At 69.5% G+C, this 24,370-nt stretch overlaps 4 protein-coding genes across 4 annotated transcripts in view; 2 read left to right on the top strand and 2 right to left on the bottom strand.

The window, feature by feature from the left end:
* The window catches only part of Jund (JunD proto-oncogene, AP-1 transcription factor subunit), a 27,395-nt gene extending 10,157 nt beyond the window's left edge, over positions 1 to 17,238 (top strand). The window contains exons 3-4 of the transcript XR_006146264.1: positions 14,902 to 14,912; positions 17,228 to 17,238. The gene's annotated coding sequence lies outside the window, so the exon portion shown is untranslated. The remainder of the gene's footprint in view (positions 1 to 14,901; positions 14,913 to 17,227) is intronic.
* On the top strand, positions 12,011 to 24,343 carry Rab3a (RAB3A, member RAS oncogene family). Its single transcript, XM_042671265.1, has 6 exons — positions 12,011 to 12,084; positions 12,864 to 13,091; positions 13,774 to 13,892; positions 14,063 to 14,187; positions 14,587 to 14,786; positions 24,328 to 24,343. Exons 2-5 carry the CDS (start codon positions 12,864 to 12,866, stop codon positions 14,775 to 14,777), a joined length of 663 nt encoding a protein of 220 aa, XP_042527199.1. The 5' UTR covers positions 12,011 to 12,084; the 3' UTR covers positions 14,778 to 14,786; positions 24,328 to 24,343.
* Positions 15,475 to 17,395, bottom strand: Mpv17l2 (MPV17 mitochondrial inner membrane protein like 2). Its single transcript, XM_042671260.1, has 5 exons — positions 17,168 to 17,395; positions 16,825 to 16,995; positions 16,376 to 16,452; positions 15,987 to 16,115; positions 15,475 to 15,843 (listed from the first exon to the last, which is right to left on the bottom strand). Exons 1-5 carry the CDS (start codon positions 17,352 to 17,354, stop codon positions 15,787 to 15,789), a joined length of 621 nt encoding a protein of 206 aa, XP_042527194.1. The 5' UTR covers positions 17,355 to 17,395; the 3' UTR covers positions 15,475 to 15,786.
* Positions 20,967 to 23,051, bottom strand: Ifi30 (IFI30 lysosomal thiol reductase). The gene is made up of 5 exons (XM_042671241.1): positions 22,053 to 23,051; positions 21,896 to 21,970; positions 21,567 to 21,659; positions 21,295 to 21,447; positions 20,967 to 21,218 (listed from the first exon to the last, which is right to left on the bottom strand). The coding sequence occupies exons 1-5, from the start codon at positions 23,049 to 23,051 to the stop codon at positions 21,078 to 21,080; spliced, it is 1,461 nt and encodes a 486-aa protein (XP_042527175.1). The 3' UTR covers positions 20,967 to 21,077.
* Positions 24,344 to 24,370: the final 27 nt, after the last annotated feature.

Below are 24,370 nucleotides of genomic sequence, written 5' to 3'. Positions count from 1 at the left end.
GAGGAACACCTCTGTGGTGCGGCAAACGGAGACCGAAGTGGTGAAGACAAAGCCGGCGGCAGCCCGAACTGCCAGAGCCCCGGAGTCCCCTCCCTGTGGGAGGGGGGCCCGGGCCAGGCCCACGGGGCTCAGGGTCGCAACCCAGACCCCTGTGGATGCAGAGGACCCCAGGCCGCAGCCCCACCCGTGCCCGGCACCCGCCTCCACCAAGGCCTTCCTCAGGCCCTGCACTGGGCTCTCCACGCTCAGGCCCCCGGCCCAGGGGGGCACAGCACCCACCAGCAGGACGCTGCCGCAGAAGTGTGCTGCATCCGCACCTGCACCGCCTCAGACGTGCCACGAGCCCGCCACACCCAGACCCCCGGCCCACACACACCTCCTGGTGTCTCTGACCAGCACGTCCACGCAAACGCGCGCACCCAGCGCCCTGCTAAGGCCATCCGTGCCCGTGTGCCTGCTCTCCTCCACCAAGACCCCCGCCCAGCCTCGCCCTGCAGCCGCCGGAACCAAAGCCCCCGCCTCACCGTGCCCGGGCGCCCCGGGGAGGGCTGTGCCCCAGGTGCGCCCGGTGGTCGCCCCCTCCCGCAGCCCGGCTGCGGGGCCCTCCAAGTCCTCCTCACAGACGGGGCCCCGGCCCCCGCCGCAGGCGCGCCTGGCTGCCATGCTCACCAGGACCCCTGCCCACATCCGCAACGTGGCCACTGTGCTCAAGACGCTGTGCCTGGTGCACCCCAGCACGGGGACCCTGAAGGCCCCGGCCTGCGCCCCACAGTCCGCCGGTGCCCCCAAGCCCAAGGCCGCCGCAAGCCTCAAGCCGGGCGCGGGGCCCGCGCGGCTGCCCTCGCAGTCCTGCCTGCCGGATGCGAAGGCCCGGGCCGGGCCCCAGCCACAGGAGGAACTGGGGACGCCGAGGGCCCCGGCCAAGGCCTCCTTGGACGTCGAGAAGACAAAGATCTGTGCCCCCAGACTCGCGAAGCCGGAGATGGTGTCCAAGTCGAGCATGACGCTGGCCATGAGCACGGTGGCGTCGTGGTCCAGGGTGGCAGAGGCTAAGCCCAAGCCCGGGGTGCAGACCCAGCAGACTGAGATCATCCGCGTGCGGTCTCGGCTGCTGGTGCCCGCGGACGCGTCTGTGGCTCCACCACTCACCAAGGCCGCAGCGCACATGCAGACGCCCACTGGACAGAGCAGGGCCACACTCCAGCCCAGGCCGGCCACCGCCCCGCCCCTGCCGGGCCCCTACCCCACCAAGACTGCCCGGCAGGCCAAGGCGCTGTGCCAGGCCCAGCTCACCTCCTGCCTGAGCCGGCCACACCGGCCCGCCGAGCTGACTGTGGTGCTGCCCACCACCTGTCCACCCCCGGGGCAGCCGCAGCTGGCCACCTGCTTCACCAGGACCGCGGCGCACTTCTGCCCGCCCGCCACGCAGACCCAGGTGCTGTCGCAGGCCACACGGCTCATCAAGGTCTCCTCCCAGCTCTACTCCTCCACCGAGCCGCACCGGGCCCCGTCCAGCCCCGCCAAGCTGGCCAAGGCCCCGTCGCTGGCCCACCTGGTCACGTGTCTGACCCGCGTGCAGTCCCACACCCACAGGCCGGCGGGGCTGGGCGGGGACATGGCTGGGTGCATCTACACCGCCCGCCCGCCATCCACCTACCTGGGCAGCAAGGCCCAGTCACAGCCCCTCCTGGTGGCCTCCAAGCCGTCCACCCTGCCCAGCCAGGACCCAGGGCCTCCTGGGGCCGTGTCTGGAAGCCCGTCGGACGGCAGAGCGGCGCCCATTCCACCACACTGCCTCACTCCGGGCCCCGGGCCCCGTCCGGCCGTGTCGGAGGCCGCCAGCACGCTGGTCCCTCTGCTGGCTGCGGCCAGCTGCACCTGTCGAGGGGACGCGTGGGGCGACGGCCAGGAGTCGGCATCACGACCGCGGGCACCTGCAGGAAGCCGTCCCGAGGACGCGGCCGCTGCCCAGATCGCCGCGCTGTGCGCCGAGCTGGCGTCTGCACTGGGCTCCCAGGAGGACCTGCGCGGCCTGCTGGCCCGGGCGCTGTCCCAGGGCGAGGTGCGGGCGGCCCTGAACCAGGCGCTGGGCACCACCGTGGCCCGGGCGCTGCCCCATGGCGTGCTGAGCACCGCGCTCACGCGGGCGCTGTCCTGGGGCGAGCTGGGCGTCACGCTGACCCGTGTGCTGTCCCGCGGCGAGCTGCGAACGGAGCTGGCCCGGGCTGTGCAGGGCAGGCTGGCCGACGTGCTGGGCAAGGCTCTGTCGGACGAGGAGCTCCTGGCGCTGGGCCAGGCCCTGTGTCCTGGGGAGCCGGGCGTCCTCCATGGCCCGGCCGGGACGCAGGTGACCCGGAGGCCCACGGTTGCCCTCCCCAAGGCCCCCTCAAAGCCGGCCGGAAGCAGGATGACCGTGCTGTCAGCACCGGGGGCCCTGGACTGCCGCGTGGACCCTCCGCTGTCATGGGGCGTTGCCGTGAGCTCCGGGAGGCTGCCATCCTGCAAGGTCAGGGCCAGGCGCGTGGCTGTCGGGGGCTACACCGCCGCGCTCGTGCGGGCTGGGGGGGACGGCACCACATGGGGGGGGCCACCCTGCTTCCCCATGGCCCCCTGTGGCTCACTGGCTGCTGCCAGCCCTCCCCAGGGTCCTCTTCCCATCATCCCCGACCCCATCCCATCGGGGGACCCAGTACCGCGTGGCAAGGTTGTCTCTGACCTATGTCTGTGCCCCAAGCCCGGAGCCTTCTGCTTGAGCCCCGACTGGCTGGCGGGAGGAGAGGGTCCCCACTGGCCCCAGTCCCCCCGGTCCCGGCCATCCCCCAGCCCAGGGTGGGTCCTCACCGCCAATGGCATCGGCCCCAGCTCCAGCCGGGTGCCCGAGAGTGGCGGCCCCGGCCCCCCGCAGTCTCCCGTGGCCAGCAGGGTGGCCCCTCAAGCGTGGATGCCGGTGGGGGAGGACAGCATGGCGTCGCTCAGGGTGGGGGGCGTGCGGGGTGCCCAAGGCTCGCGGGCGGCCGCGTCCCCTCCCGGCTCAAGCTGCTGGTGCCAGAGCGCAGGGCGCGGCAGGACGTCCCCCATCATCTGCTCCTGCTCCGTGGCCAGGTGTCTCAACCACCTGTGCAAGGTCACAGAGGAGCACGTCAGGACGCACAGCCAGGCGTCCCCCCGGGCACCGGAAGGCGCGGGGGCCCCAGCCCCTCACCCACGCAGGACCCCCGCCCGGCCCCCAGCCCCTGGCCCCCGACACGGGAGGAGTCCCAGGAAGAGCCCCACCTCCGGGCCCCCAGCCCCCCGCGGGCCCGCTGCCCGGCCCCGTCGGCCTATGTCCCTGCTGGACGAGCTGGTGAGCGGCCTGCCCAGGCACCCGCGGGAAGTCCTGGCCAAAAGCTTCAAGCCAGGTGCAGCCCGCAGCCCCGAGAGCACGTCGCCCAGCTCGGGCTCCAGCAGCTACTCTGCTGGTGCCACTGAGCTGCCCACCGGGCCGGGGCTGCGGGAGAGCAGGGCAGGCCGACAGGAGGGCATGCGCCCCAGGCCCGCGTCCCCCTCCCGGCCCCCGGCCACCACCACCACCGGGCCGCACCCTCCACAGTCTCCCCGCTGTGGTCCCCTGGCCGACTACGCGGCCTCCGGCCTCCACGGGGCCCTGGGGAGAGACTCAGGGCGACCCGTGCCGGCCCCAGGGCCGCCCGAGCCGGGCCGGGCCTGTCTGAGGAGGAGTCTGTCCCTGGGCGCCGTGGTCCCCCCGAGGGACCTTGGGCCTGACCCTTGTCCACCCAAGACCCCTGCAGCTGGGTCGGGAGTCCCGCGGGCCCACCCCCCACCGGGGGCCCTGGGCGGAGCTGTGCCCGCAGCCCCCAACCAGTCCTGTCCTGCGGCCCAGCCCGCGGAGCCCTGCAAGTGGCCTTTGGGGTACACTCCCCCACCCTTGGCTGCTGGGGGATTCCTCAACTTTGTCCAGCCAGCCTTGGGGTGCGGGACATTCCCTGCCTTTGTACAACCATCTGTGGAGTGTGGGGTGTTCCCACATTTCTCCCAGCCGTCCCTGTCTGTCGGGGGACCCCCACATTTCTCCCAGCCATCCGTGGTGGCCGGGGGACCCCCAAATTTCTCCCAGTCTGTCGGGGGACCCCCACATTTCGCCCAGCCGTCCGTGGCGGCCGGGGGACCCCCACATTTCTCCCAGCCGTCCGTGGCGGCCAGGGGACCCCCAAATTTCTCCCAGTCTGTCGGGGGACCCCCACATTTCTCCCAGCCGTCTGTGGCGGCCGGGGGACCCCCACATTTCACCCAGCCATCTGTGGCTCCTGGGGGATCCCCACATTTCGCCCAGCCATTTTTGGCGGCCGGGGGACCCCCACATTTTGCCCAGCCGTTTTTGGCAGGCGGGTTGTCCCCGGTCCTTTCCCAGCTGTCTGCCGCCGGTAGGGCGTCCTCCCGGGTCATCCAGACGCCCTCCTGCCTCCGGGCGGCCCCCAGGCTGACCCCAGCGTTCCTGGCCGGCTTCTACCCGGGTCTGCCCCAGCTGTCGGCCGCCCTGGGGGCCCTGAGCCTGGTGCAGCCCTCGGTGGTGTTCGGGGTGGGCCACGGCTTCCGGGAGCCGGCGGTGCCGGGCAGGGGCGGTGCGGACCCCAGGGGAGGGGTGCTGGGGGCTTCGGCCCCTCCCCAGGGCCAGCGCCCCGTCCCCGCGCCCTGCGGCCCGGCGCCGCCTCAGGCCTGGCGCGGTCGCGGGGACTCCCCGCCAGGCCTCGGCGGGGCCCCGGGGACGGCCGTGGAGCCCGGGCTCAACCAGGTCACCACGGCCATGCTCACTGGGCTGGGCGGGGCTTTGGCGCCCGGGAGGCCCGCGGGGCCCCCCGACGACACCTCTCGCCCCCAAACTGCTGGCCCCGGGGTCCTCTCTGAGGCCCTGGCGCCCCAGTACCCAGTGGCCGGCCCTCGGGGCCCCGCCGCGGGCATGCCCAGTGTGGGGCCGCGCGCCACGCCTGGCAGAGCCCCAGGGTCTGGGACCAGTGGCCTGGGCCAGGGGCTCCGCCCCAAATCCTGGGTGTACCGGGGGGCCCCAGGGGATCGCGTGGCCCAGAGGCTCCCCTCAGAACCGGTGGCTGGAGGCATGGTCCCGAGCCCCTCCCCCGGGGGTGTGGCTGGAGGCGTGGTCCCGAGCCCCTCCCCCGGGAGTGTGGGCTATGGTGTGGCCCAGAGCATCTCCCCCGGGAGCACGGCTGGAGGGGTGACCGCAAGTCCCTCCCCTGGGGACGTGGCTGGGGACGTGGCTGGAGGCGTGGCCTTGAGCCCCTCCCCCGGGAGCGTGGCCCCTAGCCCCTCCCTGGAGACTGTGGCTGGAGGCGTGGCCCCGAGCCCCTCCCCCGGGAGCATGGCTGGAGGCGTGGCCCCGAGCCCCTCCCCCGGGAGCATGGCTGGAGGCATGGCCCCGAGCCCCTCCCTGGAGACTGTGGCTGGAGGCGTGGCCCCGAGCCCCTCCCCCGGGAGCATGGCTGGAGGCATGGCCCCGAGCCCCTCCCTGGAGACTGTGGCTGGAGGCATGGCCCCGAGCCCCGCCCCCGGGAGCGTGGATGGAGGCGTGGCCCCAAGCCCCTCCCCCGGGAGCATAGCTGGAGGCGTGGCCCCGGGCCCCGCCCCCGGGAGCATGGCTGGAGGCGTGGCCCTGAGCCCCGCCCCCGGGAGCTTGGCTGGAGGCGTGGCCCTGACCCCCGCCCCCGGGAGCATGGCTGGAGGCGTGGCCCTGAGCCCCGCCCCCGGGAGCGTGGCTGGAGGCGTGGCCCTGAGCCCCGCCCCCGGGAGCTTGGCTGGAGGCGTGGCCCTGAGCCCCGCCCCCGGGAGCTTGGCTGGAGGCGTGGCCCGAGGCCTGGCTCCGAGCTGCTCCGCAGCCCCTGTGGTGGAGGGCGTGCTGTCGAGTGGTGGTAGGCAGAGGAGGCCCGGTCCGCCCGGCGGCCTCTCCAGCGGCGTGGACGCCCTGAGCCCGCCCGGGGGCTCCATGCTGGTGGGCATTTCACCCCGTCCTTACCAAGTGGCCCCGGAAGTGGACGGACCCTCGGCTCCCCCACAGACGCCCCGCACCACCAGCCTGGCTCAAGGCCACCCTGAGGCTCTGGAGGAGCTGTCTGAACCGGGGGTGGGTCAAGCTGGACCCGGTGGGCAGCCTGCGGGAACCCCGGGGCCTGGGACCACCACCGGGCCCGCAGCGCGTCCCAGGCGCGAGGCGCCCGGGCCCACAGGCCATTCCCTGGGGACAGTGACCTTTCAGGAGAACCTGAAATGGGCACGGCCGGCCCGAGGCCAGGCCTGGGCGTCTCATTGGCCTCCGGGGGCCCGCGCCCGGGGGGAGGCGCCGCGCCAGCCCCGGGAGCCCGCGCCCGCCGCCCCCACGCCGCCTGTGCGGCCTTGTCCGATGGCCGTGTCCCGGGCAGGACGCGTCCCCAGGGGGCCGCAGACAGCACAGGGTCCCGAGACACGCCCCGGCCACCCCCGGCCGCTCAGCCTGCTGTCCGTGCTCCTGGGGGGGTTCGTGGCGGGCGCATCGCCCGCCTCGCGGGACCGCCCCGGCCCCGGCCGGGTCCGCGCCGGGGAAGGCTGCCGCCGCACCGGGGACCGCACTGCGACCCCACGGCCCCGCCGGATCTCCCTGGGCTACGAGACCACGTCCAGTGGCTCCTGGAAACTCCTTGATCCGCGCCCCGCGCCGCCCCGCGCCGTCCCCCAGGGAGAGTCCGGCGTCCTCCGTGCCCCCTGCGGCCCCGCGCCCCACGCCGCCGCAGCCTCCCTGACTCCCGCTGTACTCCAGGGCCCCGTGGATGCCGGCGCGGCTGGCGGCCCCGCGTGGAACCCCGCAGCTGCCGTGGTGACCAGTAGGCCCGTGGACCACCCTGTGGCGCTGGGCGCAGGCCGGTGGGCGGCCGCGTGCAGCGTGGCGGCGGCCGAGCCCCGACAGCCCGGCGCGCTGCTGGTGTCGGTGCACGCGATGGAGAAGATGGTGGTGCAGGCGGCGGTGACCATCCAGGCGTGCGCCCGCGGCTACCTCGTGCGGCGGGCCATCAAGGTGTGGCACCAGTGGGCCACGGTCATCCAGGCCGCGTGGCGCGGCCACCGCGTGCGGAGGAACCTGGCGCAGCTCTACCAAGCCACCACCGTCATCCAGGCCGCGTGGCGGGGCTACCGCAGCCGCAGGGAGCTCGCGCGGCCCCGGCCGCTCCCCGTGCTGTGGGCGGAGCCGGGCCCCGTGCGCCTGCTCCGGCCCCGCGGCCGCCTGGGCGCCTGCCGGCCGCCCTCCGAACACCGCTGCTTCCTGTCCTGCCAGCCGGACGTGTGCGGCCTGTGCCGGGCGCTGAGTCCCGGGCTGCCCGCCACCCCCAGCGTGGTGATGCTCGTGGGCTCCAGTCCGCGCACCTGCCACATGTGCGGCCACACGCTGGCCACGCGCGTGGTGCAGGGCGTGGGCCGCGGCGTGCCGGGCCCGGAGGCCGAGCCCTGGGCCTGGGCCGCGCCCGCCGGCCTGCGGCTGCGCAGCCAGGACCGGGCCGCCACCGCCATCCAGTCGGCCTGGCGCGGCTTCCGCACGCGCTGCCTGCTCCGGCGGCAGCAGCTGGCCGCCAAGGTGCTGCAGTCCACGTGGCGCGGCCACTACACGCGCTCCTGCCTCACCACCGACGCGCTGCTGGGCCCTCCCGGCCCGTGGGAGGCCCCCGGACGCCCCCTGCCCCACGCCCCACGCTGGCCCGGGGTCTAGGCCTCCAGCCTGGCTCCCCGCATCGGATGAATAAAAACATCCTCAGCCTGAGTCCCATCCGTGCCTCTGTGACCACGACGAGGTTGTGCGGGGGCCGTGCTGGGCCGTGGGGCCCTAGACACCTCCCCCCCCCTGCCAGACACCCCCCAGCTTCCAGCCCAGGACCCCAGGGCCTGTGGCACCACAGACACCCCTAGTCTCCAGAGGTCAGAAGCCACATGGCAGCCTTGCCAGGACCAAGTAGGGGCAGCCAGGATGAATAACCACCATCCCAGAGCACCTGAAGCCCACGTCTGAAGCCGAGCTCAGGAGGCTGAGATCTGAGGATGGCGGTTCAAAGCCAGCCAGGGCAGGAAAGGCCGTGAGACTCTCATCTCCAATAAACCACCAGAAAACTGGAAGTGGCACTGTGGATCAAGTGATAGAGCGCTCGCCTTGAGCTGAAGAGCTGAGGGACAGCGCCCAGGCCCAGCATTCAAGCCCCAGGATCAGCACACGCACACGTGCATGCACGTGTGAGCAATCTTCATCCCAGCCCCCCACCCCCATGATCTCGATTCGGATTAGGGAGTACTGAGGTGTGAGTACTGAGGCTTGGGGCCCTGGGGTCCCTGGCTCGTGGCTGCAGTTTGGGGCTTGGCCAGCAGGGCGGACAGAGGCTGGCATGAGGGGGGGCCGGCACCAGGCCGTGGGGTGCCCGGCCGGGCGGGGGCCGTAGGGCCTGGTGTGGCCGCTGTGGTCATTAGTCTGTGGTGCTGGACGCAGAGTGAGCTCCGGGAGCAGCATGGAGCTCAGCGCCGGGGATGGATAGGCCACGGGCGGGGACAGGGAGGCAAGTCCTCCCCGTCGTCCCTACCCTCGAGGGCCGAGGCTCAATCTGGACACCGTGGAATGACCCCGTTTCCCATCCTCACCCCTAACCCGGCCCCTCCCTGACTGGAGCAGACACCCCGCAGGAGCAGCCCCGTGACCCAGGGCCGGGGTCAGGGCCGGGTCAGGCGTCTGCCTGGAAAGCAATGGTGCGGCGCTCTCTCCGGGGCGAGGGACACGGGACGCCCACGAGGTCGCCAGGCCTCAGTTTCCCCAGGGGCCGCGCGCCCCTCCCGCATGGCTGGCGGCTTGGGACACGTCCCCAGGCCCTTCCCAGCCCAGCGCCCCCCAATCCGGGGCCCCAGGCCCCCCAGGTGCGGGGACTGGGGAGGGATGGCTGCGTCCGGGCGGGTCGCTGTGTCCGTGCCTCAGTTTACCGTCAGGACACAGCAGCGCCCACCCCGCCGCTCCGGCTAAGCTTGGGCTGGAGGGCAAACAGCCCAGGCGGAGCCCAGCGCCGCAGGCCTCAGTTTCTCTGTTCGACCCTAGGCGCACTGAGAGGCAGGAGCCGGGCAGGGCTGTACCCCGCTGGGAGGGCGACGGCACCGGGATAGTGTAGCTCCCCTCCACCTGCGCACGCGTGCGCTGCGCAGCCAAGGGTTCCCCGGCCCGCCCCTGCATGATGTCACGCCCATGTATCCGCCCTGCCGCGAGGCCAGGGCGTGGCCTATCGAGAGGGCGTGGTCTAGACGGGGTGATGTCGAGTGGGAGTGGCCTGTGCGGGGGCGTGGCCTGTGTCGCGGGCGGAGAGGAGGTGCTTAGTACTATGGCCAAAATAGATGGGCGGGCCCTGAGCTGGGCGGAACTGACACTGTGGGCGGGGTCTAGAGCACAGGCGGGGCCGGGATCCGGGCAAGGGCGGAGCCAACAGCCTGGGCGGGGCTTAGCGCGCTGGGCGGGGCCCACCATCCGGTCCCCTCCGCTCCAGGCCCTGCGGCCAGGCCTGCGCTCCTCCGAACCGGTCCTCTGCGTTGGGGTGCGCGGCCTGGCCAGTGTCCTCCGGCTGCGGCTCTGTCACAGCCCTTACGATGCAACTGCTGTCCACGGAGCTTGAAGACTGGACAAAGGGCTCTGGACCTCAGTTTCCCCACCTGTTAGGGGAGTTGGGCCTGGCCGGCACCCGGCCGGTGGACTGACCGCAGGGTGACCGTGTGTCGGCCGGGTTCTCCCCGTGGGACGGCGGCGGACCTGGGCTTCGGCCCTGTGCGTGACAAGCGCGGGCCTCTGTGGAGTCCCAGGTCCCCGGGTGACGAGGCCTAGCCAGCAGGGTCAGGCAGGGAGGGGAGAAGCCAAGCCAGCAGCACAAGCCCTGGCTTGACCCTGGCCTTCAGCTGGGCGGCCACTGCGCGACCCACAGCCGTGTGGGCACCGGCGTCGAGGCGGGGTCATTTGGAGAGGGCTCTGCAGGATGACTGTAAGCTGGGAACGACATTTCAGGCCATGGAACGGGGTGGGGCTGGTTCTGGGGCCCCCTGTGACCTGCCCAGGTCACCCCCACGCTGCCCTTCCGCCCTAGCAAACCCCCACGTGTGAAACCACGCACGTGGCGCCTCCCACTGCTGTCCGGGACTCAGTTTCCCCACTGTGGTCCCCCACAGTGAGACGGGTGGGCCACGTGGGCGCCGTGAGCCGTGCTCTGGGGCTGAATCCAAAGCAGCGAGCCGGGCGGGGGCGGGCGCCGGCCCGCGCCGCCCGGGAGATGGAGGCAGGAGCCTGGTGGGAACCGGACGAGCCAGGCCGGGTCAGCCTCGTCATAGCCAATGGGCGTGAGAAAGAGCCGGCTGCGACTCCTGCCGGGACTCGCAGAGCCGCGCGATGCAACCCCACCGGTGGAGAAAAGCAGTTCCAGCCCTGTTCACGGAAGGGAAACTGAGGCACGGAGCGCTGGTTCCCGCGCAAGGAACATCTGCCGCAGCAGCGCCCCCTGGTGTCCGAAGGGGGAAGCGCTGGCGGCCCCGCTGGCTGGGGGGGGGCAGTGGCAGTTAAATGTGGGGCTCTGGGGCGCCCCGACGCCAGCCTGGGACCCTCGGTGCCCCCCTGCCGCGGGCACCGCGCCCAGCAGCGGCTGTGTGCGTCCACACGGGGCCTCGATACGTGTCACACCGGCCGTTCGGGGCGCCCAGGCAGGTCTTGAGCTTGCACGGTTCCCTTCCCGACTGGAGAGGCCGCAGGCGGGCGCGCGCGTGCATGTGCGTGTGCCAGGCCCGGGCCGGTGCTCCACCACTTTTGCCACAGCTCCAGGGGGGCTTTTCCCTGGCTAAAGAGCTGTCAGCGTCTCGGACGTTCCTGCCCGGGCTGGCTTTGAACCGCGGTCCGAGGATCTCGGGGGCCGCGGGCAGAGGCTCGCGTCGGGTTTCTTCTTCTCTCTGAATTTCCGACCCTCGGCAGGGGCTCGGGGCCTTTGCTAGCCGGGCCGAGGAGAGGCCTTGGCATTGTCGAAGCGGCTCCGCGCCTCCGGGAGGAGGGCCGGGCGGCCGTCCCGCTCTCCGCCCCCAGCTCGGACCTCTCCCCGCGGTCTGGAGGGAATCCCCAGGCCTGTCCTGCGTGGCGGTCGCCGGTGTGAGTCCCCCACCCTGTGGGGCTCGGCGGCCTCTCCCGTCTCCCCGGTTCTTCTGCACCCCCACTTCGCCCTTCCCGGCCAGGGGCGCAGGGGAGGGAGGCCGCCGGAAGCAGGGAGGGCGGGGAGGGGGCGCCCCGGCAGTATCCTCGCAAAGGGGGGGAAGGGAGGGGCTCTTCAAGCCACGCCCCGGGGCGTGACTCCTCGCTAATTGGTCGGGGGTCCCCGACCCCTCCTTTTTGTCCCTCAATTAAACATTTTAACACTATAACGTGGGGGCGGGGGGAGCATAAAGCATCTCTCGGACCACAGCTCCTCGTCTCGGAAAGCTCCCGTATTCGGGGGATTCAGGCCGTACCGGCGGTAGTGGAGCGAGCGAGCGGCGTACAGGCCGGGGCCAGGGCTGGCTGGGACCGGCCTGGACCCCGCAAAGCCCGGCTTAGCCTTGGGCTCAGGCTCCCCGCCTCCCACACTCCTGAAAGCCCTGATTGGCCAGGATGATGGCGCTGATTGGCTGAGTGGCCCGCCGCTCGAGCGTTGAGGCCAGTGAACCGGCGATGGGCGGCCCCGCCTCCCGGAGCGGACGAGACGCGGAGCGGGAGCGGAAGCCTCCCCGACACAATTGGATGCGCCCATATGGCCCCGCCTCCCCAGCGCGTCAATCTGCTCTGAAGCCTCGCCCCTAGGCCTGGGAGCGCGTCTGAGGCCCATCTTCCGGAGCGGGCCCGCCCCCGCTTGCGTCACATCTGTATTTGCATGTGAGGCCCCGCCCCGCTCATTGCAGGACGTCACCGCGGACTGCAGGGGCCCGAGCCGCCGCCGCCGCCGCCGCCGCCGCCGCGCAGCCCCGCGTCCGCTCACCGGGGTCCTCGCACCGCCGCCGCCCCGCGCTACCGCCGCATCCGAGCAGGGCAAGGTGAGCGCCGGGCGACGCGGGGGGCGCAGGCTGCGGGCACCTGCATAACCTTCATTTGACTGATAGGCTGGAGGGGGCGGGGGCCGGCGGGCCGGGGCGCGGGGGCCGCGGGCCGCGGGGGCGAAGGGCGCGGAGGCCGCGGGGTGCGAAGGGCCGCGCCCGGGGCGCCCCCCGCCCGCTCGCGCGCTGATCCGCGGCCCCCCGCACCCCGCGGGCTCCGCTCTGCGGCGGAGGGGGAGGGGAGCCCGTGCCTTGCGGGGAAGCGGCGCGCGCGGGGCTCCTGCGTGCGCGTGCGCTGTGCACACGCGTGTGCGCGCTTGCCCGCCCCGCCATCCGCGGGGCCGCGCGGACACTGCGGGGGCGCCGGGGGTCTAGACCCGGGGGCGCGCGGGCCCTGCGGCGTGCAGACGTGCGCAGACGCCGTGCGCGCGGGGCCCGGCGCGGGGACGCGCGCTGGCGTGTGCGCGCGCGCGCGTGTGTGTATGTTGCCCATATGCATGTAACGGGCTGCGGGTCGAATGCACGCGTAGTGCGTGCGCACGGAAGCCCCAGCGAGTCCTCATCTCCGCGGGGCAACAGTAGCCCACGCGCGGGGCCCCTGCCCCTCACTTAGGAATTGCGTGAAGGCGCCGGTGTGCACCCACGCGTGTGGGCCCATGCACGCGAGTGTGCTCTCCGGGCACGTGGGCTGGGGGCTTGCCCAGCCGGGGTCACGTGACGCAGCTACGGAGGGGAGGGCGGGGCGCCCCGCCCTCACGCGCGCCCGCCCCGCCCCCCAGATGGCCTCGGCCACCGACGCGCGCTATGGCCAGAAGGAGTCTGCGGACCAGAACTTCGACTACATGTTCAAGATCCTCATCATCGGGAACAGCAGCGTGGGCAAGACGTCCTTCCTGTTCCGCTACGCGGACGACTCCTTCACGCCCGCCTTCGTGAGCACCGTGGGCATCGACTTCAAGGTGAAGACCATCTACCGCAACGACAAGAGGATCAAGCTGCAGATCTGGGTGCGTGCCCGGGCGCGTGCTGGGGCCTGCGGGCACCGCGGGCTTGGCCTGGCCTCCCCGCCGCCCCCTTCCTCCCCTCCTCTTAGCGTCCTCTGTCTTTCCCGAGAGGACGGGGATTCGGCTGCGTGCTTAGGTGGTTTTGAGGTCGGTTTGTTTGCTGAGGATCGTGGGTCTTGACCCCGGGCCTGGGCGCTGTCCTCAGCGCTTCACGGCGGGCGCTCTGCCACCTGAGCCACAGCGCCGCTTCCGGCTTTCGGGTGGTTTATTGGAGATCAGAGTCTCACGGACTTTCCTGCCCGGGCCGGCTTTGAACTGTGGTCCTCAGATCTCAGCCTCCTGAGCTGCTAGGATGACAGGCGGGAGCCACTGGCACCCGGCATTATTTTAACAAGTGTTGGCTTTTGTTGCCCAGGCTGGTCTTGAACTCGTGGCCTTCCAGCCACAGCTCCCTGAGTGCTAGGATCGCCGGGGCACCTCTCCACGCCCAGCTTCTCCCGATTTAGGGCTTTAAGCCCTGGTTTCCCTTGCTCTCCGCTGCTCCCTCGGGCCTGGTCCCGAGGCTCCTCTGCGGTGACTCCACCAGCGCGGCTCGCATGGGACAGGCTCCCTGCTTCTTAGGGCCCAGGTTCTTGGAATGAAGGTGACCCCCTGGCTGCTCCCCTCCACCCCCCCCCCCCCGCAGGACACGGCTGGGCAGGAGAGGTACCGCACCATCACTACCGCCTACTACCGCGGTGCCATGGGCTTCATCCTCATGTATGACATCACCAACGAGGAGTCCTTCAACGCCGTGCAGGACTGGTGAGCCTGCCGGCCGGTGGGCCGTGCCCTGCGGGCCCCAGCGCCGTCCAGCCACGTCCAGCAGCGCTGACGTGCGCACGGGGGGGGGGGGGGCTCACATTCAACACCAGCGTCAATTTGGGACCCCGAGGCTGGGTCCAGGCCCTCACCCCCCATTCCCGGCCCCCCAGGTCCACTCAGATCAAGACTTACTCCTGGGACAACGCCCAGGTGCTGCTGGTGGGGAACAAGTGCGACATGGAGGAGGAGCGGGTGGTGTCCTCAGAGCGCGGCCGCCAGCTGGCCGACCACCTGGGTGAGTGCCCGGGCAGCCAGGACCCCTAGGGGGAGGAAAGGGGGAAACTGGGGACCCAGAGCACTCACTCCGAGGCCCCACGCATGGCACCAATTCAGACTGGCGAACCAGCCGCCACACAGCTGAGGTGGGTTTTAATGGATGTGTAGGAGTTCACCATGCAGAACACCAGCCACCTCACTTTGGGAGCTTTTGTGCAGAGGTCTGAAGTGAGGTCTCAGCCAGGTGCTGAGGCTCCTGGGTACAGAGGGGTGTGGCTGGACGGGTGAGGATGAGAACTGCTGACCCCGCCAGATGTAGCTTTTCTGCAGGACTTGTCAGAGCCTTGACCCGGGCAGGTTGGCTGGGGTGGCTCCTGCTGAGGGGCGGTGGTGTCACCCCTCCCTCCCTGGACGACAGGGTTCGAGTTCTTTGAGGCAAGTGCAAAAGACAACATCAACGTGAAACAGACCTTCGAGCGCCTGGTGGACGTCATCTGCGAGAAGATGTCGGAGTCCCTGGACACCGCAGACCCCGCGGTCACCGGGGCCAAGCAGGGCCCGCAGCTCACTGACCAGCAGGCACCCCCGCACCAGGACTGCGCCTGCTGAGGCCCGGCCCCTCGGGCTGGACCCCCCCCCCCGCCGGCCCCCCCTTATTTATTATTGTAGCTATTTATTTATTTATTGACGGTGTCCCCAGGGTCCGGCTCCCGCCCCGCCCCTTGTACATAAGACCCCGCTGCCGTGGCGTGTCGTGGTCACCGCTCACCCTCCTACTAACCCCAGCACAGTCGTCGGTTGTGAAGAAGGGGCCGGATGACACCCCAGAGCCGGCTGAGGGCGACAGGCGTGTGGCCGGGCCGCGGCCTCCGGGCTCCTTCAGGCGAGGCCACCTGCCGCGCTTCTCCCAGTTCCTTTTTGGGGTGGGTGGGGTGCTGGGGGGGGGGTCTGTCCACCACTTTGTCCCGTTCCCCGAACCCGTTCTGGTGTCACGAGTGTCCAACGTGCGCCCCTGCTCCCCTAAAGATGTCATGACACTACAGAAACCCCAATAAAGCGAATGGACCACGCGGCGCTCTGGTGCGTGCTCGGCACCGCCCCCTCTGGCAGCCACACCCACCGGCGGGGCCACGCCCCCACGAGCAGCCAGGCTGGCCAATGGCCACACTGCAGCGGCTCCGCCCACTGCCGCTCCATGGGGCTTGGCCCCACCCCCTGGCCACTCCACCGAGTGGCTCCGCCTGCTGCCACTCCAGAGGTCCCGCCCCCGCGGCGGCCCCGCCCCCACGGCTCTGCCCACACAGGATTCGGAATCCGAGCATTTAATGGCTGTCCCACAGTCTGCAGCGGCGCGAGGCCGGAGGCTGCCCTGCCTGTCCAGAGCTTGGGGTGCTCGGGGCGGCTTCCCCTTGCTTTGGTCCTACCCAGGGTGGGCTGTGGCGGCCATGCAGTCCCGCCCGCGTCTGGGCCGGCGATGTCGCGGCACGGAATCCATGCAAACACCGACGTGTTGGACGCTGGGTTCAGTTCAGGCGTGGAGTCCTGGTGCGGCCCGGAGGCGGCGCAGGACCCCGTCCTGGTCGGGGCTCAGGGCGGGTCCGAGCAGCAGCCGGGCGGCTCAGTCTGCGCGCGAGTCCAGGGCCATGCAGCCGGGGGGCGTCAGGGGTCCGGGGATCTGGGCGTACGGGAAGGCGGGTCAGGGGCCAGGGCGGCGGCGCCCGCCTGCCCCGCGCCCCCCACGCGCCCCGCGGGGTCGGGGCAGGCTGCACCTCTGCCGGGAAGGCGCCCTCCGCCCCAGCGGGCGGCCCGCACGCTCACCCGGTACTTCAGGTAGGACAGGTACGTGTCCCAGCCCAGCGTCAGGCAGTTGATGTAGGTGACCCGGAACTGGGGTGGCACGAAGAGAAAGTTCACCAGCTGTGCGGCGGGCCACACGCACCAGTCGGCCTGCGGGACGCAGCAGGGCGGACGGTGAGGAGGGAGGGGGGGAGAGAGGGGACGGCCCCTCGGGGCGGGGCTGCCAGCGCTGGGGGCGTGGTCAGCGCCTCGGGGCGGGACCGACAGCTCAGAGGGGCGTGGTTCTGCTGGTGGGAGGAACTTGGCTTAAAATGGGCGGAGCAGCTGTGAGGACAGTGGGAGGGGAGTGGTGGGGCGGCAGTGGGCGGGGCCCGGGCCCGGGGGCGGGGCCTTGGGGGCGGGACTCCCACCTTGTAGAACTCCCAGAACTTATCCCTCAGCTCCCGGTGGCTCTCCTCCAGAGTCTGGCCCTCCAGGCAGCCGATGCCTGGGAAGGAAACTAAGAGTAAGAGTCGGAGTAGGGGCGGTTGGACCGCCCAGGGACCGGGGTCCGGGCCGAGGGGAGCGGGAACGGGGCGGTCAGGGGAGTTAGAAGGACGTTAACACAGCGCTGGAAACCGTGTCCCTCCTTCACCGCGTGAGGTGAGCGGCTCTGCCCGCCCAGCTCCGCCTCGCTTCGCGCCCAGGCCCCGGGGCCTCGCGCGGCCTCGTCAGTCCCCGTCGTGCCCCCGCCAGGCCGCGGCTTCTCCCGAGCCTGTGTCGGATTCCGCCCGGCGTCCCGGCTGGCTCCGGCCCCCGGCCCCGGAGGCCTCCCACCCCGCCAGGAGAGGCAGAGCCCCGGGTCCGAGGCGCTCCTTACCCAGAAAGTACCAGGCGCCCAGCAGGGGAGAGGCGACCAGCTGGTCCACCAGCACCTTCTTGAGGACGTTGGGGAGGCCGCGCAGGCCGGCGGCGGGGAGGACGCGGTCCAGCCACAGGTACCAGTAGTGCAGGCAGGGGCCCATGCTGCAGCCCACCGCAAACATGCGGGCTGAGGGCGCAGTGCGTGAGGGCCGGCCAGGCGGGCGGTCCCCCGCCCCGGCCCGCCCCGGGGCGCCCGCCCGCGCCCCTCGCTCCTGCGCCCCGCGCCGCGTCCCGTGCGCACGGACGTCTCCCGGATCTAAGGCCCCCGGGGTGCCCGGGGGGCGGCGAGCCGTGCTCACCTGAGCGCCACGGGTCGACCCTCTGCCCCGGCCGGACGCGGATCTCCCAGGCCTGACGAGCGCCGTCGCCGGCCGCCATGAGCGCGCCGCAGCCCAGCGTGTTGGTCAGCAGCAGCGCGCGACCCTGGAACAGGGGCCGCCCCGCGAGCCACAGCCCGCGGACCCAGCGCCAGCCGCCCTGCGCCATCGCCGCCGGCCGGGGAGCCGAGTGACGCCCCGCCCCGGCCCGGCCAATCGCGAGTCTCCGCCGCGAGCGAGACCGGCCACACGCGCCGGCGCTGACCAACCACGGGCCGTTCTCCCGCCCGTCCCAGAACCGAATCAACCAATCGCCGACCATCGCGGAACTCCACGGTGCCCAAACTGGGACACGCCTCCTGGACGGGCCGACCAATCGCTTAGCGATTCATCACGCATGCACTACTGACGCCTTGACCTTATTTCCCCGGCTCTTTCTGCACTCGCCCATAGATAGCCGCCGCCACACTCCTGCCGGCAGTACCAGCCAATGGCAGAGCGACGTCCCGGAGAGCGGTCCCGCCCACTACACTGAGCTGCCCAATCCTTGGGCAGCTCTTGGGTTTGGTTGACAGCCGGGTTTCCACAACTGGCTGTGGGACCCTGAGCCGCTTTTGCGCGACTGCGGGAGGCGGAAGTCGGAGTCCGGCGCCTCCCGGGGGGCGGGATTAGACATTGACCTTGGCTCTGACCTCTGCCCGGCGTGCGGGCTCTGTGGGCTACAGATAGCAAATCAGTGCAAAGGTGGCGGTCCTGGGTTTGAACTCCGGGCCTTGGGGGGCGGCTCCTTCATCCCCAGATCTTTTTTTTTTTTTTGGTTGGTCTTGGGGCTTGGTAGGAGATGAGTTTCACAGCCTTTCCTGCCTGGGCTGGCTTTGAACCGTGATCCTCAGATCTCAGCCTCCTGGGTAGGATGACAGGTGTGAGCTACGTGGCCTGGCTGGGTCTATTAATCTCTTTTGCCTAGATTGGACTCGAACTGAGAGCCTTCAGCCCTCTGTCCCCCCAGCAGCTAGGATGACCACCTAGTGGCCAGCTGTCAGCTAATGGTGCTCTTTTTAATTATAATTTAGAGAGTGAGATAGCAGTTAACTATGACCAAAGGAATACAGAAAAATAATGAAAATGGAGGGGGAAGTTGAGGGTCTCTGGGTACCGAGGATCACAGGTAGCTTTGTCTAAAAGCCACAGTCACCTCAGATTCTGGGAGCAAAGTACATCTCTATGGCCTGGGTGATTAAGTTGTGATCCCGATAAAAATCTTTACTGCCTGGGATTAAAGGGCCCCGAGGAGCAGCACCTGCAGGAAGCACTGGGAAGACAGGAGTCATATGAAGAGGCTAAGCCCTGGGCCCTGGGAGTCCATGCAGGAACCAACACCATTTCCCAGTGGATTCCCCAGTGGACGCTCGTCAGGCTGCAGAGACCAACTGAAGCCTTGCTCTGGAGATGGGGCTGCCTGGGAACCTGGGGTCACAGGCATGATCATCCCACGGCAGTCCAGTGAATTTCTGGCTAGGATTGGGCATGGCTGAGTGCTGGAGCCCAGCCAATTCAAGGCCCAGCATTCAGACACCAGGAGTGCAAAATACTACTACTATTAATTCATAATACTGTTTGGTATATCTGCATTTAAGAAATAAAAAAAAAAATAGGCTGGAAGGTGGCTTAGCAGTAGAGTGTTTGCCTAGCATGTATGAAGCCCTGGGTTCAATTCCTCAGTACCACATAGCAGAAAAAGCCAGAAGTGGAGCTGTGGCTGAAGTGATGAGTGCTAGCCTTGAGCAAAAAAAATTAAAAAAAAAATAATAATAAAGTTGGGCGCTGGTAGCTCCAGGAGGCTGAGATCTGAGGATTCAAATGGAAAGCAAGCCTGAACAGTTAAGTCCATAAAACTGTTATTTCCAATTAACCACCCAAAAATCAGAAATGGAGCTGTGGCTCAAGTGGTAGAGAATTAGCCCAAGTGGAAAAGCTCCAGGAAGCCCTCCTGCTTGTAAGCCAGCACACACAGGAGCAGAGTGGCGATGCTCCTATTAACTATGTGGGGGGGGGGATGGGAGGAGATGGGAGGGAAGGGATGGTAGGGGAAAAACAAAAGGGGTAACAATGCTGGATAGGAAATGTACTCATTATACATCCATGACCACGCCCACCCAAGCAGCCTTCCATTTATGCAAATATGCAACCATGACCAATCCTACCCAAGCCTGTCCTGGGACCTGGTGCCTCCATTGCTCTGCTCTGGAGTGGGTGGGGTGGCCACTAACTGGCCAGGCCTCTTGGGTGCCCAGCCTGGATATCTCCAACCTCGCCCCCCCCTCCCACCCTGCCGGCTAGAGCCACAGCTGCAGAGGTAGGTGAGGGGGACACAGGACCCCTCCCTCCCACGCACGCAGGCAGCGTCTGCAACGTGGCAGCCTGGCACCTGTGTCCCTCCTGGGAACATCCTGTGTGCCCGTCCTTCCCGCTACCCACTCGGCTAACCAGTGAGGCAAATGCCTGTCTGTACCCAACCATCCTGAAATTTGTTGTGGTGGTTGTGGGGCTTGAACTAGGGTCCTGGGCCTGTCCCTGAGCTCTTTTTGCTCAAGGCTGGTGCTCTATCACTTGAACCACAGCACCACTCAAGGATTTTTGGTGGTTCACTAGTCTCCCGGACTTTCCAGCCCAGACTGGCTGCCATCCTTGACCCTCTGATCTCAGCTTCCTGAGCAACAGGATTTCAGGTGTGAGCCACGGCACCTGCCTCCTCTGTTTTACTTTTCTTGCCACTTTTTGGTTGAGACGGGGCAGTCTGGTGGGATGTGTCTGTCTGCGGCCCAGGCCAGCCTCCCGTGCCTGGGCGTGCGATCCTCCAGCCTCAGCCTCCCGGCAACCGGAGCCCGGACAGAGGCTGAGGCCTTTGTGTTCCCACTAGGGCTGCCTTTAACCACCAGAGCAGGAGTCCCGGTCTGTGCCCAAGGGGCTGGAGTTCACCCGAGCCTCTCTGGGGCCCTCGTGGTCTGAAGCCACACTCAGCATGCGTCCCTGCCTAGGCGGGGGATTCCAGCTCCAGATCTTACTCCTGGCCAGGCCTGGCCCCACTTCCTCTTTCCTGGAGGAGCTGTCACCCTTGGATCCCCTCTCCAACCCGGGCCGGCTCCTGTCCCTGTGGAAGCCGGGCCCAGGGCTGGGGTGTTTGCTGAAGGCACAGATCCTTGTTCTGCCACACAAACTCTTAGACACGAGTCTGAGCTCTGAGGATGGTGGTTCTAAGCCAGCCCAGGCAGAAAGTCGGGGAGACTTACTTCCACTCAACCACCAGAAAACCGGAAGTGGAGCTGTGACTCAAGTGGTAGAGGGTCAGCCACAAGCAAAAGACCTCAGGGACAGCGCTAAGACCCTGAGTTCAAGCTCCAAGACTAACCTTTTTTTGGTTTGTTTTGGGTCTGGTTGTGGGGCCTGAACTCTGGGCCTGGACACTGTCCCTCAGCTTTTCAGCTCAAGGCTAGTGCTCTACCACTTGAGCCACAGCACCACTTCCGGCTTTTTTTCTTTTTGCTTATGTGGTGCTGGGGAATCGAACCCAAGGCCTATGCATGCAAGGCAAGCACTCTACCACTGAGCCACCTTCCCAGCCCCCTAACCATTTTTTTTTTTAAAAAGTGTTTTCCTTGGGAGGTTTTTGTGGTTTGCCAAACAAGGCACATTCCCGGCGGGGTGGGCCCCTGAGGTCAAGGCCTGGTTCCGGGGAGGAAGGGCTCCACCCCACAAGAAATAAATCACCGCAAGCCGAAGCTCCCAGGTTCCTCGGAGCATACATTTAGCACCGTTTGTTCTCTGAGAGGCGGGGCCCTGGCTCTGGTGGTGGGGTTTCCCGGGGTGGGTTTTGAGGGCCGTGTAGGAGTGGTCACTTGCGGCAGACGTCTCTAGGGGCGCGGGGCACGTCTCTGGGGGCGCGGGGCACGGCAGAGCACACGTCGGGCTTGGGTGTGCCCTGGTACAGCTGGCACACCACGCTCAGGAGCTGGCTCAGGTCCTTCAGAGGCTTCTGCGAGGAGGAGCGAGGTTCGTGCGGAGTAGGGGGGGGTCCCCGCCGGCCCCCGCCCCGCCGTGTGGACACTCACCCCGTCCACGACGACCCACGGCACATACTGGTGCGGGGGCTGCAGGGCGTCGGTGAGCTGCGCGTTGCGGTGCATGAGGTGCGTGCCCTGCTCCCCGGAGGCGCACGCCAGGACCTGCTCGGGGCTCACCTTCGGGGCGTACAGCTCCAGACACTGAGGGGGACGGGGTGTGTGAGGGTCGCCGTGTGTGGGGGTCGCCGGCGGCCCCCCCTCCGCGTAGCCCCGCCCCCCGCAGTCTCCGCGCTTCCCCGCCCGCCCGGGGCGCCCCGCACCGGTCTGAGGTTTTTCTCCATGTCATCCATCTCCTCCAGACACACCACAGTCAGGAAGGCGGGGTCGGGGGGCAGCAGGTCCAGCACGCAGGCCTGGGGCGAGGCCCGGGGTCTTGGGGGTCTTGGGTGAGTTGCGGCCCGCCCGGCCCCGCCCCCGGCTCCTCCCCGCCCCTCCTCCTCCTCCTCGCCCCGGCTGCTCCCAGGCCCCGCCCCCGCCTCCTCCCCGGCCCGGCTGCCCCCAGGCCCCGCCCCTGGCTCCTCCCCGCCCCCGCCCCCGCCTCCTCCCAGGCCCCGCCCCCGGCCCCTCCCCGCCCCGCCCGGCTGCTCACCTCCACCTTGTTCAGCGCGCACTCGCGCTCCCCGTGCTGGCACTCGAACTCCCACGAGCCGCTCACGTTGCGCTCCTGGGGACCCGCGCCGAGTGAGGGCAGCCCGCGTCGCCGGCCCCCCGCGTCGCCCCCACTGCCTCCCGTGCCCCGCACGCACCCGCGCGTTCCCGTAGGGCACCAGCGTGACGTTGAGGATCTCCAGCACCATCAGCCAGGTCGGGAAGAGGCCGCGCACCAGGAACCCGCGGCAGCCCCCGCACAGCGACTCGTAGTAGAGGCTCACGTTCACCGCGCCGGCCGAGCGCGCGCGCGGGGCGCCGCGCAGGCAGAAGCCCTGGGGCTGCAGAGAGGGTGACGGGGCGCGGCCCGCGGGACCCCCGGGCCCCCACCGCGGCGACTCGGGAGGCTGAGCGCGGCGGGAAAGCCCCGGAGGCGGCGAAGGCGGCAGCCGCGGCCGTGGCTCAGGCGGCCGAGCGCCGGCGCGGAGGAGCCGGGCGGCGCCCGCGCCCCGGGCTCCCTTGGGGGGAATGGGAACCCCCAGTGCCCGGGCCTGGGATCGAGCTCCAGTCGCGCGGAACCGCAGACTTCCCGCGAACCCCGGCCCGCCCCAGGGAACCGCAGACTTCGCGCGAAGTCCCCACTCCCCGGGGGACCGCAGACTTCCCGCCAGCCGCGGCCCGCCCCGGGGGACCGCAGACTTCCCGCCAGCCGAGGCCCGCCCCGGGGGACCGCAGACGTCCCGCCAGCCGCGGCCCGCCACGCCGCCGGCCCCCGCAGGTGCGCGTCGGCGCCGCCCGGCCCGCGCGGGGCGTCGCCGGAGCCGCTGCTCCTTATCGCGACGCCCGCACCCCGTGTTTACCCTTCCTCCCGCGGGCAGCGCCGGGCCGCGCTCACTTCCGCCCGGGCCCCCGAGGGCCCGCCCGAAATGCGGTCGGCCGGCGGGTCGGGCGCCCCTCACCCACGGGGACCCCGCGGACATCCGGCCCGGGACGCCGGCGCGGGCAGCGAGGCCCGGGGTCAGCCCGGCTGGCACGCGGGCGCTGGCTGGTCCGGGGCCGCGGGGGTGGGGGGCAGCGAGCGCCGGGGCCGCCGTCCGCCGGAGCACCCACGCCCCTACCTGGCAGGCGTCCGTCCCCTCGGACTTCCTCACGCCCATCAGCTTCCTGTTTGATCTTTGGTTTGCCTCCTCTCTCTTCCTATCATGCTCACACAGAGTCTTTTGCAGGTTTTCAATCTTTTTATTTACCATGTTTACCATTAGTGTTTGTAGAGTTTTTTCTGAGCTCTCCTCTGAATTATTCATTATCTGTTCTGTCCACTGATTATCATGAGTGGGAGTTGTGATACCCAGACTTGCCATTTTTCTTCTGTTTTTTCCTGCTTATTCTGCCCTTTTGACATGAGGGTAATACCACTTTTGTGCTAGAAAACTATCTTAAGGCAAGCGTCAACAAAATATGTAATTGCACAGTCAAAAGCCTGCAGAGATAATCTAGTTCAACAGATATATTTTTTCAACATCAAACAACTATGTATTAATAGGCTACAAACTGCAAAGAAGAATTTGGCAAATCCGCAGGAGCCCGCACGTCGGGGGTCTTCGTTCCCCAGATCTTGGGGTGGGGACCCAGCTGGCGCCGTCCTCCCTGCGCGCCCCGCGGCGGGGTCCCCGCACCAGAGCCCCGGAGGGCCCGGGCAGAGCGGGGGCACCCTCCAAGGCTGGCCGAGCCAGACCGTCAGTCCCGTGGAGAGGAGCCCGCGTCCCCGGGGCGCCCCGAGTGCGGGGCCTCCGGCCCCCCTTCCGGGGTGGCACCGGCTCTCCGGGCACCCGAGCGGCCACAGCTGAAGCCCGCAGGGCGCCAAGGGCCCGGGCCCGCACCCCGTTCCTCCCAGCCCCGTCCGTGCGTGGCGCGCTGGGCCCAGACGCAGAGCGGCGGCGCCTGGCGGGGAGGCTGGCCCCGAACCCACGTCCTCTGCCCCCCTCCCGCCAGCAGCCCTGGGTCGGGCTTCCTCTCGGGCCTCTCCAGGCCCCCCACCCCCTGCCCGGGCTCAGGGTCCCCTGGGCGCTGGGGCTCCCACACACAGCAGCCGCCAGGGTCAACGGTTTATGTCGTACCAGTGACAACGTACCGGCCGGAGTCGGGCAGTGGGGCCCTGGCCCCGAGGGAGGAAAACATGGGGTGTCACAGTCCGGGGAGAAAATACAGCACGGTCCGGCAGGACCGAGGCCTGCGGGACCCGGGGGTCGGGGTGACCGGGGTGTGCCGGCTCCCGGTTGTGTGAGGTCCCCCGCCCGGGGTCGGGGGCTTCTCCCCAGCGGCTGGTTTCACTTCAGCCTTGGTAGGGGAAGTTGGGGTCCGGCGGGCGGGGCGGGTCCCGCCCGGCCCCAAATGTCACAGCCGAGGTTCTCGGCAGCAGCCGGGCCAAGTTCCTTCCTGGCCCCACCTCGGGCCTATGGCTTAGAAACGGGCTCCC

The sequence above is a fragment of the Dipodomys spectabilis genome, unplaced genomic scaffold (genome assembly GCF_019054845.1).
Source record: "Dipodomys spectabilis isolate Male_0828 unplaced genomic scaffold, ASM1905484v1 ptg000609l, whole genome shotgun sequence".
In the NCBI taxonomy this organism is placed as follows: Eukaryota; Metazoa; Chordata; class Mammalia; order Rodentia; family Heteromyidae; genus Dipodomys; species Dipodomys spectabilis.
The sequence above is the reverse complement of the archived record's forward strand: the minus strand, read 5'-3'. Positions and strand labels throughout refer to the sequence as shown.

Coding starts and splice junctions, on each gene's coding strand:
- Ifi30 (XM_042671241.1), bottom strand. CDS start 23,051: ATGGGCGTGAGGAAGTCCGAGGGGACGGACGCCTGCCAGGTAGGGGCG. Junction 21,971..22,052: donor TGCCCTACGGGAACGCGCGG/GTGCGTGCGGGG, acceptor GCGGGTCCCCAG/GAGCGCAACGTGAGCGGCTC. Junction 21,660..21,895: donor GCGCGCTGAACAAGGTGGAG/GTGAGCAGCCGG, acceptor GCCTCGCCCCAG/GCCTGCGTGCTGGACCTGCT.
- Mpv17l2 (XM_042671260.1), bottom strand. CDS start 17,354: ATGGCGCAGGGCGGCTGGCGCTGGGTCCGCGGGCTGTGGCTCGCGGGG. Junction 16,116..16,375: donor AGTTCTGGGAGTTCTACAAG/GTGGGAGTCCCG, acceptor TGCGTCCCGCAG/GCCGACTGGTGCGTGTGGCC. Junction 15,844..15,986: donor TGTCCTACCTGAAGTACCGG/GTGAGCGTGCGG, acceptor CCGTACGCCCAG/ATCCCCGGACCCCTGACGCC.
- Rab3a (XM_042671265.1), top strand. CDS start 12,864: ATGGCCTCGGCCACCGACGCGCGCTATGGCCAGAAGGAGTCTGCGGAC. Junction 13,893..14,062: donor TTCAACGCCGTGCAGGACTG/GTGAGCCTGCCG, acceptor CCGGCCCCCCAG/GTCCACTCAGATCAAGACTT. Junction 14,188..14,586: donor CCAGCTGGCCGACCACCTGG/GTGAGTGCCCGG, acceptor CCTGGACGACAG/GGTTCGAGTTCTTTGAGGCA.